We start from the raw sequence: 16631 nt of genomic DNA, 5'->3' as shown, positions 1-16631 counted from the left end.
TCCAACCATTTCCCTAACACTGGCAAGTCCACCACTAAACCTTGTTTTACAGAACTCCAGGGATGGTGACTCGGTCACTTCCCCAGGCAGCCTGCTCCATCGGTGGTAACTCCTTCAGAGAAGAAATTGTCCCTAATATCCAGTCTAAACCTCCCTTGACACAACTTGAGGCCATTTCCTCTTGTCCTATCTCTTTCAGCATGGGAGGAGAGCCTGACACCCAGCCTGCTACACCCTCTCTCAGGCAGCTGTAGAGAGCAGCCCAAGCAAACAAACACAAACCTGTCACTACCAAGTTACCTAGCAACATTCTGATGTACCAAAATTCTAGGGAAATTAACTTGGAGGCATTCTGTCAACTCTGTCTAGAGAGAAGAGAAAAAGGAGGAGTCAGGGAATTATAAGCCAGTCAACTCTAGTCCATTCACAGAAAAACACTGGAAAAAAATGCCAATTTGCCAACATCTACAAAGTCTCAAAAGGGTAAGTAACAGTCAACATGGATTTGTCAAGAACAAATCACATCAATCCATCTTATTCCTATGACAAGTAAATAACTTTTGTGAATCCAGATGAAGCAGCATCTGTCAAAACTTCAGTGATGCTGTTGACAAAAAAATAAACAAATTTCTCAAAGGAAAGCTAGAAAAACACTGTCAAAAGAACACTCCCCATAAGAGAGATGTACAACAGTTTGGAAAAAAATAAGCAAACACTTGTAAATCATCACAGTACAAAAATATGATTTGAGCTTCACTACAGACTTAGATGAGCAGACTGGGCTTATCAAATTTGCAAAGAACACTAAGCTGGCCAGAGCTGCAGGCACACTTGATGCCTGGTTTTTGAGCAATTGGAAATAGGACCCGAAAAACCAAGGAAGCAATTTGGGAATGGTTATTGCAAAACAGCATTTTAGCCAGAAACAGCTGAATGAAGAAAAGGAACTTAGTTAATGCCAATACTGGCACAGAAAACAGAACAATACTAAGACACATCTGCGTTACTCATGACACCTATGAAGAAACTTTTGCTACCTAATTGGGCCAAATAAGCCCTTAAATGAAGTGGTGCATCCAGCTGAAACACCACAGCCTAAAATGGTAACTAACTGATAGAGTTCTGAAATTATTCAAGAGATGGACAAAGCTTTAGATAAACATCTGTAAAAGAACTAAATACACCAAATTACCTAAACTACAGCTGCCTAAAAGGTGTCAGTCTTAAAAGGTACAGAAGACAGCTATAAAAACAGAATAAATAGTTTTCTTTGTCCAATGGTAATAAGCAAATCAATAAAAGGCTTATATTGAAGCAAAGCCTAAGTTAGCCATTAAAACCTCTCCTTTCTAAAGTGAGCAGACTGCCTGAAGACATTTTGGATTCTCCATCACAGACAGTTCTAGGAACAGACTACAGAGGGAAATAAAAAGCAAAACAAAACACTGTCAGGAAAGGTCGAACACCGTGCTGGTTCTGCCCTGAAGCAGTGATGTTCCATTAAGATCCCTCTGCTTTTACTCACACCATTTTTATCAATTCCTAAGCACAGACTGAGGCATTTCCTTTGTATTTTTCATGATGTAAAACCTGCTTTCATCAGCATGTTACCCACAGACATCCAGACAAGCCCAAAGCACTATTGCACAACCTACAGCACGTTGATTTGTGGAGGGTTTGAGGTTTTCAAAGCTGTGTATTTCAGAAAAAAAACCAAAAAAACAACACATTTTTTTTCTACTCTTTTGTTTAGTCTTTTTTTCTGTTTTAGCTAGAACAGTTATCCCTTTCACCTGCACTACCAGTTCACCCTCTAAAAGCTACAGGAACAGCTGAAAATTATGTAGTTCATACATTCATACATTCTCAGCTGTTACTGAAAATGGAGCAAAATTGTATAGTACAAGTCCATTTTACAAGTCCTTCTGGTAGGAATATACTGTATTTCAGGTGGTAAAAAAGTGACAGAAGTTAAAATCTAATTCTGCCACAGACTGAAAGATGATCTACAAACAGCATGCATGTTTTCTCCAATAGAGTGAGTTATAAAAATGGTAATTTCCTTCCCAAGAGACCTTGGCAAATGCTTCATATGTACTGTGGCTCCCTAGTTTGTTTCATGGAATTGCTACTAGCAAAACAGACATAGATTTTTTTTTTTCCAGACAAGAATTTCATTAGTTCTTACATCTCAGTAAGGCACAAAGACCAAGGATTTATTAAATCCCCAAACAATATTATCTTAATATTTTGCAGACATTCAAGTGAAATGATTCACCCAAAAAACCTCCATAAAAGCATAGAAAATAATGGAAACAAAGTCTGAAGAAGACAGAGCACTGTGGGAGTGGCTGTGAGAATGAAAATATTAATTCATGTTGCATTTAGTATCAGCCTTTAATATTATTATTATCTGAAGTACTAATTATTTGATTGACAGGATCTCCCAACAGGAAAGCTTAATATACTCTAATAACTGTTCTGCTAACAGAAAGATTTATTGTACCAAGAAGCTGCTTTGTATGAACAAATGATTAATTAGGCCAATCAAGTGTCAGGGACTCCCTTGTTCTGAGTACCTCTCCAGTATCAGGAGGGCAGTTTTACAGCAGGGACACAAACACATGGAAGTCACACCTTTCAAAACAGCATGCATAGTAAGAGATCCAGGAAGGGCAAAGGTTTTTTATGTCCTCATGTGGATAACAAAACAATTTCACCCACTGAACATACAGCATTTCTGAAGCACAATCCAGGATTAGCATTCAGATGACTGAGCATTTAGGCCACAGGAAAGATGTCTGTGGTAACAGTTTTGGGTTGTGCACTGTCATCCAATAAAATGTAAAATTCCATCCCATCATAGAAATTTTAAGGTTTTTACAGCAGACATCAGTTGGTACTTTGAGTGGTGGTGGTGTTATTGTTGTTAAAGAATATTTTACTCCTAAGCACATATTTTCAAACAAACTTCAAACATAACAATTATTCAACCTGAAAAGGGATAGAACTCTTATAAAAGTTGAAGCACTTGCCTAGGAATTATTTGCAAAGCTTTTATAGATGCAAACATTCAGTCACAGTAAATGTTTTCAAGCATCCAATGGTAATGTATGGAAGTTTTACCAGTATAAGCATCTTCTATATTTTATAATACAGAAGGTACAGAAAGGAACTTACATTGGTAGCATTTATTTTAAAACAAACAAAATTCAATTAGTGTAAAAACATATAAACCTGTCACAAAGTAAAGAAGAAATGTATTATTTATTCAGAAGATGTTTGTTCCAGACTGAGTAGAGAAATTTGGATGGAGAGAGAGATTGTTGAATCCCTGTAAATAAATCGTACAAGTTCTCAAGGACAAAATTTCTTCTATGCATTTATGCTGTTTTATCACTGTTATGCAGCAAGTACATTAGGAGAAAAATCATAACTTTTAATGGTCCCTGGATGTCTTTAAAGAAGGTCAGTTTTATTCAAGAATAATCACCATGCATCATACTTGAGTTTGAGTTATGTTACTTAAAGTACCTCCCTGTAAGAATACTGGGCTTGACCTGAGAATTACTTTTTTCATATCTGAGCCTCCCAACCTGTCTTCTGCAGCCTGCAATTTTCTCTTGTTTCAAACACAGAACAACAGTGCTGATATTGGCAGTTACCATTTTTCACAGGCCAATATTTCATTATTATGAAACTGTCACATGGGAAGTCATGATCTCCTATAAATGTAAGACTCTTACAAACCACACAGCACAGACTTAATGAGAAGTGTGACTGTTCTGTATGCACTACAACAAACAAATGCCAGAAGGACAAGCACTTCAATTTTCCTAAAGAGAAAAGCTTCAAACACTGGATACATTAACTTTACAAAGACAGTATGAAAATGATCACAAGGTTCTCAGCAAAGAAAACTGGTGATTTAGTTTATTAATACCTGGTCATCTGACACGTTCAGTTTTATTGGAATAGGATGGATAATTTTACATTCTATTTTAGTTTGTGCCCCTTGGATAAAAATTCTCCTGAGCACCACATGTACAGTTGTGTAACAAAATCAGCAGTGGAATGTTGGCTTACAGGGTCACAGTAGTGTGGCCATGGAACTGCAAAACCAGAGAGCACAAATACCAGTGGGGGAAGCAATACTTAACTTTAAGTGACCCTAAAGGACTTAAATTCTAGCAGATGCAAACACACAATTTCTAAGATAATTTAATAACCCACAAAATCAGAAAAGAGTGTTGTGTGTTAATCTATCTCCCTGAGATTTAAATCCTATTAAAAAGACAGAGGAGGCATCCTAGAAAAGGAATTGTTCCATTGTGTATTAAATCACTACCAGCACATAATTCTGTATTGGTACATGGGATAAAAGAAGCATCTTGCAATAAAGGTAAATTTTCATTGCCTACTTTCAGATTAGCAGGCTGCAGACAAGGCAAACAAGTAAGTACCCTTCTGGGAATATGAATTCTGCCACAGCTTAATTTCAAAGTGTTGACATTTTATACTATTTTTACATACATATGCACTTAATTCTACCCAAACCAACTGCTTTTAAAAGCCAACACTAACAAATAAGAAAGTCTTGTCTCAGGCAGTGGTTGATCACTTTTCCACTTGGGAGTCTGTTTCTCTTCTTTTAAATTACAAATGATGACAACCAGCAATAACAGCCACCTTCTCATGCACAGGAAACTCAACACTGTCACTGATGGGATCACTACTTCACTGCTCCTACAAAGAAACTGCCTTTATAAAAGGAAGCACCCTATCAACTAAAGAAGCATTTGTGGTACATAATTAAAATATGGTGATACTGGGTTCCACATATTATCTGCTATTTTTCACATGAAACCCCAATATCTTACTGACAAAATGCAAAGAATTCACCCCATCAGCATTCCAAATTAGCTTATAAGGTTTTGTATTTAACTGAGTCTTGTAAATATGGATTAAGATGAATATTTTACTAAATTATGTATCCAATTGTTCTTGACAAGCTGACCACTAAAGAAATTCTCTGAACCTTCTCAAAAAACTTTAGAAATAGACATAAACTGGATACAGATTAATAGATATAAATTGGATCTCTTATTCCAAAAAATTTTGACCACAAGGTGAAAGACTTTTTAAAGCTTGTCACTTCTATCCTAGTAATAAACACTACAGACCTAAGCAATACATTTAATTTTTTGTACCTGAGCATCGGGGATACTTTACATAATACTCAGTTACTGAAACTCTGCAAGAAAATTAGACAGAGAAATACAGCATTGTCATAAATTTCTAAGGAAAAGCATACTGCAATCAGCCTTCAGATCCTTAACACATAAGCCAAGGAGACAGCACTTTTTCCCACCACATTTTTTCAGTTTCCTGACCAGCATATGCTATCCTAGCACGTGGTCTGTAAAAACATCTTCCATGCTAGAAAAAGCTATTTTGAACCTCACAGACCTTAGCAATTTGAAATTTGGTCTATATAAAAAAATCCCAACACCTATTCATTATATCCACCATTGAATTTTACCATTTTTAAATATCTGCCTTATATAAATTGATTTACAATTGTGTTATTAAAATTAAAAAACAGCTGCTGTAGGATATAAGCTAACATAATTTATAAATACAGTACATAAATGCAACAAATTAATTATATGTAACCTGAAGATCAGGCTTAAAAATGCATAAATAAAACCCAAACAATTACTTATTTAAAATAGTAATCTTCAGGTTTGCTTTTCAAAGCAAATGGACTTTTTGCTATACATTAAATGAAATTTAAATTCCAAAATTAATTTAAGATGACAAACAGCTAAGTAAAAGTTTCATTTTTTCCCCTAAAATATAGGGCACTGAGTAGAGTAAGTTCCACATCCAAAACCAAATACCTGGAAGTCAGCAAAACACAATCAGAAGGCAGTGGGAGCTTCCAAATCTTTCCAAGCCTTTAAACTACTCAAAGATGTTCTGTACAGAGATTTGCTTCCTTTGAAACCCTTTTAACCAATCACAAGAGTCCCTGCAGCTGAAGCAAAATCTGTGAGGCTGAAACAACCTTATAGCTCAAGTAAAGAGGTTTGACTTTTACTTCAAAGACATCACTGTCATTCTATATCAATGAAGCTTTGGGTAGAAAATAATCAAAATCCACTTAGAGCCACAGTCATACTCCATATATTTTAAATATAAGCAGACTATAAATTTGTAGGGGCCTTAAACTGAGTTTCCTAAAAATACTATGTAAAATTTTCCAAAGGTTGCCTGACTTTTCACCAGTTGAAAGATATTTACTTCATAAACAACCCATTCTTCTCTTCTAGACAATACCAGTTTGCACTCCAAAGTGGTTCATCAGCTAAAGCACATGAAGTATTATTCACCATCTCCTCTTGCTTTTTGGTTTTAGTTTGTTTATTTTCTTCTGGAGGAGAGAAAAAAGGCTGAATATGGCAGTAAACTTTCTTTATTAACCTAAAAAAAATTTCTTTAAGAACACGGTAAGGCAGTGCCCTTGGTAACAGACAAGCTGTTACCCTTGTTCCTTCTAAGTCAATACAAACAGACTTGTATCCTTCGCTTTCATTAACTCTAGAAGGCACCTAGGGAAATTAGCAGAGTTAGGCTAAAATAAGATTTTGGAATGCTGTTGAAGAGCCATAAAAATTCTCCCTCCACACAGAGTTTCTCCTCTCATTTAGAGAAAACTTTTTTGGTGCATTTTATAGAAGACAGACACAAATTATCTCCCAATTCAGGAAGTCCATTAATCTCCTTTACTCACAAAAGACTTAGGAACCAACAGGAATATCAAACAGATTACCCTAAATGCAGTCCTGTTCAGTAACACGGATTTTGAAATGTCACATGCCTTGTACATCAGAGTGGAGGTTGGCACTAACCAATGATTTTAAACAACTGGAAAGTGATGCACACCTTGCCATTTGGCAGCCTAGGAAACAAGTTTCAAAGTAATTTCCTAAAAGGACTTGCCCAGGCATTGTTATACAAACAAATCAAAAAAAGCAGGGTAGCCTGGCTCAATTATATTTAAATAAGTAAGTAAAATTTTATATGCATAATGAGATATTTAAATAAGTAAGTAAGTAAAGTAAGTAAGTAAAATTTTATATGCATAATGAGATATACATCTTATTATCCTCAGTAAAGCTGCCCTGCTAGTGGGGAAACAGGGAACACTTCTACCTACATTACAGCAAAACTCTCTTTATTTCACCATAACAAGAAATCCTGCTCTGGGGTAATATCAGTTTACTACACCCTCCTGTCTTCCTGAGCTGCAACTCCATTTAATTTCATCAGCTGGGAACCAAACCCAAAAGCCCAACAGTTTTACTGATTCCACAAAGAAATTCCCCACTGTTAGCAATGGCAATAATTTACATGAAAAGCAAGTACTCTATACTCATATAAAAACAATAACTCTAAGTGAAAACAGTCTACATTACAATCCTGGAATTTATGAGATTCCAATTTTACCAGCTGGAAAATACAGTAGTTAGAAGGCAAGTATGACAGAGCGATACCCTTGATTGCACCCATCCCTCTAACTGGAAAACCAGATCTCTGAATCTTCCTTTTGACAGTTTTAGTTATGCCCTTCAAGCCAGGATCTGAATCCTGAAATATTAAAGCCGATAATACAGTGAGATTGCAACATTCAAAGCTACTTTTCAGCTAACAAGGATCTTTCCATGTAGCTTAACTGCCAGAAAACAAAACACTGTCTTACCTATATACTGGCTCCAGGAGGACTGCTTAAAGACTCAAAACATGAACTCACAGCACAGCTTTCCTGTTCCTTCCAGAAGTTATTTTTGGAGGGAATGAGCCCACACATCAAAAGAATTTGGGATACTGAAGGGAAACAGTTTATCTGCCTCCAGCTGGTATCTGCTCTGTGTTTAGGCCCAAAGGATACACCCTGCTACAGACAGCATCTTTGAAATGATGTCAACTGGCAGACCCTTTAAGACTTCTCAAACTCCTTTCCCAAGCAAAGATTTACTCTGATTTGATTTAGCATCTGAGCTTACTCACAGAATTAGTCCCAAGGACTTGCAGCTTTGGTTCGCCTGATTCCAGAAGTTTGGCCACCATATGAAGGAAACTTTCCACAAATGGTTTTATGCTTTGAGAATGGCAAGCCATTAGAAGTTGGTCCAGTGCCTCCATGGCAATTAAAACATAACTGAAAATTAATTAGAGACAGATAAAGACGTATTGCATTTATCATTAACTCAATTAGATCTACTTAGGATCTTACCACAAAAAATAGAAAAGAAAGAATGGAAGGTGCGTATTTCCCACTGCATAAAAATGACACTTGGGGTTATTTTTCACATCCACATTTTCTTTATTTTTTTTCTTTTTTTTGGGAGGAAATGGGATGGTGTAGGAGGGAGGGAATTACAGAATTGACCGTTGGCCATTTACCCTTTCTATAAAGTTATAAAAACAGCTTTGGATGTCATGAAGGCCAAAAAATGCTGGTCTGTGATGGATGCTGCTTTTCTTTAACAATTTTGCCCCTTCTTAGACTTAATATTTCTCACTTAAATATTCGATTTAGCCAAAAGGGATGAAAAGAAAGATAATGCTGTTTTCCTGTATCCTGACTGACATTCAAGGGTGTACTGGGCTTACATAGCCAGGTTATGTCAGCGAGGGGCTTCAGGGGTGGTTTCTGTCAGAAGCCAGGAGTTCCCCCATGACAGACACAGCCAGCTCCAAGACCAACCCCCTATTTCCCAAACCAGAGCCCCTCAAGGACCCTGGAAGTGCCACAGGTAAGCAGATATCCTCAGTGCAGAGCATGGAGGACCCCCTGCTGGAGCAGGTGGATGTGCCTTTAAGGAAACTGCTGCCCACAGAAAGGCCCTGCTGGAACAGGTTCCCATGGAGAGCAGCCCATGCAGGAGCTTTTCTGGCAGGATCTGTGATCCCATGGGGGACCCATGCTGGAGCAGCCTGTTCCTGAAGGACTGTACCCTGAGGAAAGAAGCCATGCCAGAGCAGTTCTTAAAGGACTGCCTACAAGGACAGACCCAAGGCCAGTGCAGGGTAAGAGTGGGGGGAAGAAGGAGCAGGAGACATGAGATGGTACGAGCTGACCACAGTCCCCAGTCCTAATCTGCACTGCTTGGTGGGGTGGAGGTAATGGACTTGTGAGTGAAGTGGAGCTCGGGATGAAAGATGGCTAGAGGAAAGATGTTTTTAAGCTCTGCTTTAATTTCTCATTATCCTATTCTGTCATTAATTGGCAATAATTAAATAAATCCTCCCCATGCTAAGTCACTCAGTTCCATCATGGGGAAAAAGAGATCTCTCTGTCCTTATCTCAACCCATGAGCTTTCCATTTTTATTTTCTTCTCCATCTGGCTGAGCAGGAGGAGTGAGAGCAGCTGGATGGGCAACTGGCAGTCAAACAAGGATAATTGACCACAAAGGGACTGGGTCTGTCTTGCTTTCCAGACTTGATCAGAACAAACATGATGAAATTCCATGACTCGTTAGCATCTATTTTTAATGACTTCTCTCCTTACCCATAGCGATGTCTGGCCACATCCCTGGTCAGTCTCTCTGCCAGGTAAGCCCCAATTCGATCCAGCTTCTCTGGGGCAGAAACTGCATAGAAAGTCAGTTTCTCCATGTCAGCTTTAACAAGACCATCCTAGAAACAGAAATACAAAACAGAAAATTAAAGAGTTCACAGGGAAAAAAAAACATTCCAAGTGTTCTTCCTTTTTTTCTAGTTAACATTTAAAGAGCAGAGCCTTACAGATGGAAATAAGCTATTGAAAAAAACCCCAAACTATTGAGCAAAACTGCCATAACCTTAGCTCAAAAATCAGCAACATTAAACAACATTAAACAAATAAAATATTTTGAAGGAAATGAAACAACTAGCGTGCTCCACCATTTCTTTGAGGGAATTGGTATTCTAAGAGAAGGTATGTAATGAGGTATGTGACCAGTTCTAAGAAACACTTCTTTCCTAATAGCAAAATGTAATTTTTTTCTCTTCCCATCCCCCCACCAAGTATATTCAATGCACAATTTTGACAAAATATACACACAAGATTATAGTTTAAATATTTAATATTGTAGTTAAATGTTTTAGTTCTTCAGTGTCAGATCTTGAACAAGGCCGGCCCCCAGGCATCTGAGGGATAATTGTCAGAAAAGATAGAAGATTAAGATATTAGTTCCAACATGAACTATAGCATGGATCTGCTCAGATGAGGTTATAATCATAATTATCAGGTAAAAAGGATAAGGGTTTTTGTCGAGTTTTTTTTCCACAGAAGTGTATAAAAACATTTATTTTCAAATAAATTACTTAAAAGCTTTTAAGACATTCATTACTGATTAATGAACTTTATCAAGCAAATCTTCTGATACCACAGAGAAGGTCTTCAACCCAAAGGAAACATCATGAACTGGCCAGTGTCCTCCACAGACCCAATGAATACTAACCAAAGCAGAGACTAATAAGTGTCAACGCGAGCTACTGAGACAGATTTAAACTAAAACACTCCAGCTGTAGCATTTCTAGGTATTTCTACACCTGTATCAAAAACTAGGTCAGAACAAATAAAACCATAGGGTTCCATGCATTCAATATACTGTATACACAGAAAACATTTCCTTTCAAGCCAGTATTATGCACTTACATAATACCTGGCACTCAGTAACATCATTTTTAAAAAAGCCAGCACACTTTGTAAACATATAAGCCAAATATTATGCAAATACTGACTGTGCTGCTCACTTCTACTGTAAGAAAAGATACAAAAATTTGGTAACACACTTAAAAAATAGAGCAGCAGTAACATAAACTCTTGATCAGTCTGAACTGTCAAATGATTATGCATAGACACGTGCATTCCTCCATGGTAAACAGAAGTTATTTATTTTCACAGAGAGTAAGAGTTAGGCTCTAATATAGCTCCAAGACTGTTCCAGTGAAATGAAAAAATAAAATTGTAGATGAGTATCTGGAAAAATTTTCAAAAAACACCAGAAAAACCTTTTTGGGTCACAACAGTCTACATAAAAGTGTTCACAGTCAGTAAGTCAAGAGTTAAAAAATTAAAATCCTGTAGAAAACCAGAAAAAGTTCACACCTGCAACCACAAGAAAGCAAATGTTTGTGGTTCTAAAAAGTGATGAAGTTAAGTGCTACCGCTGCAGCAGAATACCTTGTTTAATGAAATCTCTGTTTCTCCGAGCAAAACATACTCATTTTATTCTTCAGTGTGCATCCCTGCTTTGGAAATGGAATTAGACCAGATGATCTCCACGGATCCCTCTCCAGATAAAGTATTCTCCTAACCTCTCTTAAAGCTATTAAGCGCTAAAGCAGAATTTATGATCAAATGTTAAAAGAGAAAAGAAGGAAGAAAATTTTAAAAATTTGCTAAAACACAAGGTACAATCACAGATTTTCAAACACCAATCCCTTAAAATATTAAAGTCATGACTCACTTTTGGATCTTCAGGAAATATGTTGTCTACCAGACGCTTGTAGCGAGGTCGCAGTGCAGCACAGCAGCAGCAAACTCCTGTGGAGAGATTTACCCAACGGGATTTAGGATGCAGTCCTAGGGACTCATTTGAAGGGACAAGCTGACAAGCATGGAGGAAGAAGATAACACTGAATTCAGCTTGCTATCAGCAAGAAAGCAAAACCAAGGGAATTGAAAGTAAGTACAAGTAAGTCAAATAAGCAAAACAACTACCACACTGCAATATGTGAGAAAATGTGCAAGGATCTCGGGTACCAGAAATGCACCTGCCATCCAGACTTAAAAACATGCACAAAAATCAAGGCATTTTAAAACTCAGTCATATTAAAACCAAAGCTACTTCATTTGCATGTTTATCTTCATTTTAAATGACTGTTTCAAAACACTCAAAGGTCCATTATGTGCATTATTCTAGAAAAAAAAAAAGAAATCTGTTTTAAAGGCACCCATATAAACCAATATAAACCATAATATACAAATCATACTCTGCCTTTCTTGTCCCTTACCCTTCCTTTTACTGGGCATCAGTGAAATGACAGTCACTTGAAGCTAAGAAATAAGGGTTTTTTTAAATTTCATTTCTACTCCACTACTAATCCATATAATCAGAACAATGCATGTAACTTAAATTTTATTAACTTAAAAGTCATACAGCCTGCTTTAAAAAGGTAACAAACCTGAAAAGTATTATTTGGTCCTTTTTCTAACACTAAGAACTACTAGAACTTTGGAGTTAGGTTAAGACTCAGCACAAAAGAAAAAAAAAGTTTCCAAGGTATCTGTCCAACTGTTTATCAGGGTAGACTTACACCCTTGTTATGAAAATTTTTTGACAAATAAGGTTTTAAATGTTTTTTAAAAGTCATACAGCCTGCTTTAAAAAAGGTAACAAACCTGCAAAGCATTATTTGGTCCTTTTTCTAGCACTAAGAACTACTAGAACTTTGGAGTTAGGTTAAGACTCAGCACAAAAGAAAAAAAAAGTTTCCAAGGTATCTGTCCAACTGTTTATCAGGGTAGACTTACACCCTTGTTATGAAAATTTTTTGACAAATAAGGTTTTAAATGTTTTAGTGAGCATCTTATCAGATTAACTTATTGGCCAAGCCTCAGATCAACACCAATGCAGCTCTAATGCACAGAAGACACCCAGTAAACTCAATAATAATGTATCAAGCAAACATGCAGCTCCTGTCTTTTGAGTCAAAACACCCGAAGGATTCAGAGCAGGTAAACACCTTACAAACATCTTATTGAAGATATCCATTTACATACTCAAAAAACCTTTTAACACTGCAAAAAACAGTAAAAAAATAAAACAATAAAGGGTATCTTGGCAGAAACTTTTGATGATTACAATTTCTCTTCAAAATCATCAAGACTTGTACTTCTTTACTTAAGCTACCTAAGTAATCTTAGAAGTTTTTAACCACACTTATGGGTTAGTGTGGTCAGAACATATGGGAGGTTCATAACAAAGATTTCACCTGCTGTACTTTGTTTTAATTACAACACTCTACAGGAGTAGACATTCTCCCTCAATTACAACTGTTTTCTGATACTATTGTCTCAGACAAAAAATGCATTCTGCTCATACTTTGACAACTTAATTCTTGCCACTTATTTAATCAAAAACAATTACTGAATATAGATCTAAGATTTTAAAATTGTGCATTAACTCGAAGTTCTCCCCAATGGACTTGAATTCTGCCCAGCTTATGAATTAAGAGTCCTGTACCACCAGTAACATCAACACTGACTAATGACTTCAATACATAATTATGAAAACAAAAAAGCACTCGAGAACAACCAACCAGAATATTGAGAGTTTTTTTGTTAAACACTACTTTGTTACTACTGTCAAGTTCTTCATACCACTCCTGCTGATGTTTACTCATGCAGGTCTAACAAATGTAAAAATCTACATTATCATAAAAGCTGTAGGTATGCAGTAAATAAAATCAAAGTTCTTTAATATGCTGGAAAATGTAGGTATGAAAAGAGGCTAAAATCCTACTTGACTTAAAATAGAAATAATTTAGACAGTTCTACAAAAACATTCTTTTGAGAGCAATTCTGTGTAACATCTTAGAAGTAAAATCATAATAAGAAAGAAGTACTGTATTATTGTTATGAATACCATTCTGCATTGGGAAATTCAAGAAAGACCATCAAAATCCACCAAAATCCACGTATTATTGCTAAATATTTCTTGAGGTAGGTATGCAACTCTGCAGCACTCTTTGGCTCAGCACTCTTTGTACTTGGTTTTCTACCTTATGGTTGACCATTAACTTTGGTCCATGGTAAACAGTATGTTTGATTAGTACTAAATACAACAAAATATTCTAACAATAACTGTAGCATACAACTACCTAAAACATAACAAGAGCAGGAAAACAATCTAAAATATTTCAAGACAGGCAATTAAAAATACTTTTTGGAATTACTTTCTCCCTCTTTAAGTGACAGAAGAAGAAAATCTTTTCAAAGAACTTCAATTTAAATCTTAAAATGGTGTTTCAAACCTGTGCTAATTACATAAAATCAACATAAAATCTGGATCCAGTTACTTTGAGATGGATAAAAAAGATCAAGTAACAGTATCAACTCATTCTGACAGCCTTACCAGATGGTTTCACTTAATGGAAACATAATATTACTCTATTGAAATACTGCTCTCTAAATTTATGGAACATAGTGAATTTTGACACCAAAAAAAGGCCTAACAGTAAGCATGCATAAGATTTGAAATTTCCTCCTCATCTTGAATTTTGGTAGTATCTTTATATTGCTAGTATTTAATTATGGAACTGTTTACATGGGAACAAAACACCCATAAACTTGTCAAAAATTCTGTATCATCAAAGTATGAACTTAAAAAACTATGATGTTAATACCATCAAAAGAACTTCCTGCATTAAACAGAACATTCAAAAATCAGAAAGTGAGATTTAATCTGTCAAAGTTTTCAGCCTCCAAGCTGAGCACTGTCAGAAATAAAACTGACAGGCACTCCAAACAACACAGAAATAAATGACAAACTGAAGAAAAACCAGAATAGTTAACAGTCACGACACAGATTTTGTGGGAAAACTACTAATCATTGCTCAGTTATAACATTTTGATATAAGCATGAAAGGTTAAAAAAAATCGTAGGAATAGGTTTAAAGAATGTATGAATATTAAAAAAAAACAACAACAGCAACAAAAAAAAGAACAACAAAACAAAACCCCCAAACTACATTAGAAGTAACCCATAAAATTTAGGAATATTTTACTACATAGACCATAAAGATGAATCTTGTCAAAGATCGATAGAAGCTGAGCAACTCAAAATGGATTCCCTACTTCTTGGATACCAATTTAACACAGGTAAAAATTTATTTGGATAAACACATTCATTTCACATAAACAGACTGTTTTGTAGGTCTATAGAACACAGGTAAAAAAAACCCTGTTCCATTTTATGCAGATTTATTGAGGAAAAATCCAATAACAATTCCTTTTTAGTGTCAGAAAAAATTTACATTTTAATGGCCTCCCCCTCGCACACATCTTTACATCATTTTATGCAAGTAAATATAAAGGTTAAAGCAATATCTACAGAGAATTCTGCACTGTAACGTGAAAGTTAATGTATAAGGTTTAAAAAATATTGTTTGCTTCTCCAGTAGTGAGATTTTCATCAAGTTCAAACATGCACATTCTCTTCTGCTAAAGAAGTCTGATGATCTGGATTTTTCATGTTGTAACTGTACACATTTACCAGCTGCACAGGTACTTCTTTTTACACATATTTATTCTACACAAGAGCAGTAAGACACAGCCCCCAGCATCAGAAAATGGTAACTTCACCTACCCAAACACATACATGGCCTCGGCTCAAAAGCAGAATTATAATCATAGGCTTTTTCTTGCTCAACAGTTGGAACTTGCACATACTGCCTCATCCTGGATATGAGTTCACTCTCGGGGAAATGCCTCCTTTCCCAGAAATTTGCTCTCTCACACTCGCATAGCTGCGGGTACTTCCCGCGAGGGCTCTGCAACACTGTAAGCTTATCTGATCAGCTCAGTGACATCTGCATAAAGCCACCAAACACGTGAAAAACCTCAGTATCAAATTCTGTTAACAAGGCCAGGCACAGGAAAGGAGAAAAGAATAAAAGATATATTGTCATTGTGTGATTCACACACATTCCTCCAATGAAACTGCACAGACACTTTCATTACTTCAACTTGCCTGGAACACACAGTTCATTATTTTTCTGACTAGAAGTAAAAAATCCATGTAGTTTCAGGTAAAACTATCCTCAGACAGCTGCCACATATCACTGTAGTGATAAATGTTTTAGCAAAACCTACTCACTTGGTTTTCCTAGAGAACGGATAAAGAGTAATGTATTTAAGGCAGATTACTGACCAAAAAGACTTTTTTTAAAATAAAGGTTTACATCTAAAGATTAAAGATTAAAGAAACAATCTAAAAAATTTGAAGTTAACATTATCTCTAATAATATTTCCTAGTTTAGGAAGCAAGGATTACATAATTTAAATCATTAACATAATTATGATCCATCAGGTAAAAAATCAATTTTCAGTTAAGCAATTCTGAAGTTACTTTCCAGCTTCCCATTAATTCTCAGCATTTTATTGTTTCACTTCCTACTTTACATCCACTTGGGATACACAAATATGGGATTTGCATAAAGACATTTTTTATAAACTCTGGAAATAATAAGTACTGTTTTAAATAAAACCACAGCTAATAATTTCCACTACATAAAATCCATACCAATTCAACACTTAAAAGATTACTGCTAATAAACTCAGAGAAAACATTGAGCTGCACAGAAAGTTTCCCCACATAGTTTACTACAGGAAACTCTATGCTGTAAATTAGAAAAATCACATTACAATAAAGCTGTATTTCAAAATAGGGTGTCTGAATATTTGTGCTGTATCTTACTCATACAAAATTACAGAAAACAAAAGTTTCAAGGTGGGTTTAAACATAAAAGACTAAGTTCTGCCAACTGAGTTTAAAACTGCCACATTTTCTT

The 16631-nt window shown here is 35.9% G+C and overlaps 1 protein-coding gene across 8 annotated transcripts in view; it reads right to left on the bottom strand.

Moving 5' to 3' along the window:
* The window catches only part of EFR3A (EFR3 homolog A), a 76594-nt gene that overhangs the window by 41637 nt on the left and 18326 nt on the right, over positions 1-16631 (bottom strand). For 7 of the 8 annotated variants that reach the window (XM_039715441.1, XM_039715435.1, XM_039715440.1 and 4 more), the window contains 3 exons: positions 11525-11601; positions 9580-9707; positions 8074-8224 (listed from right to left, as the gene is read on the bottom strand). In XM_039715441.1, the coding sequence (XP_039571375.1) occupies positions 8074-8224; positions 9580-9686 (258 nt within the window). In that variant the 5' untranslated portion in view covers positions 9687-9707; positions 11525-11601. Of the gene's footprint in view, positions 1-8073; positions 8225-9579; positions 9708-11524; positions 11602-13705; positions 13777-16631 lie in introns of those variants that run through there. The other variant, XM_039715438.1, reaches the window with a different exon arrangement.

The sequence above is a fragment of the Passer montanus genome, unplaced genomic scaffold (genome assembly GCF_014805655.1).
Source record: "Passer montanus isolate IOZ18808 unplaced genomic scaffold, ASM1480565v1 scaffold33, whole genome shotgun sequence".
NCBI lineage: Eukaryota > Metazoa > Chordata > Aves > Passeriformes > Passeridae > Passer > Passer montanus.
This window is presented reverse-complemented; position numbering and strand designations above follow the sequence as displayed.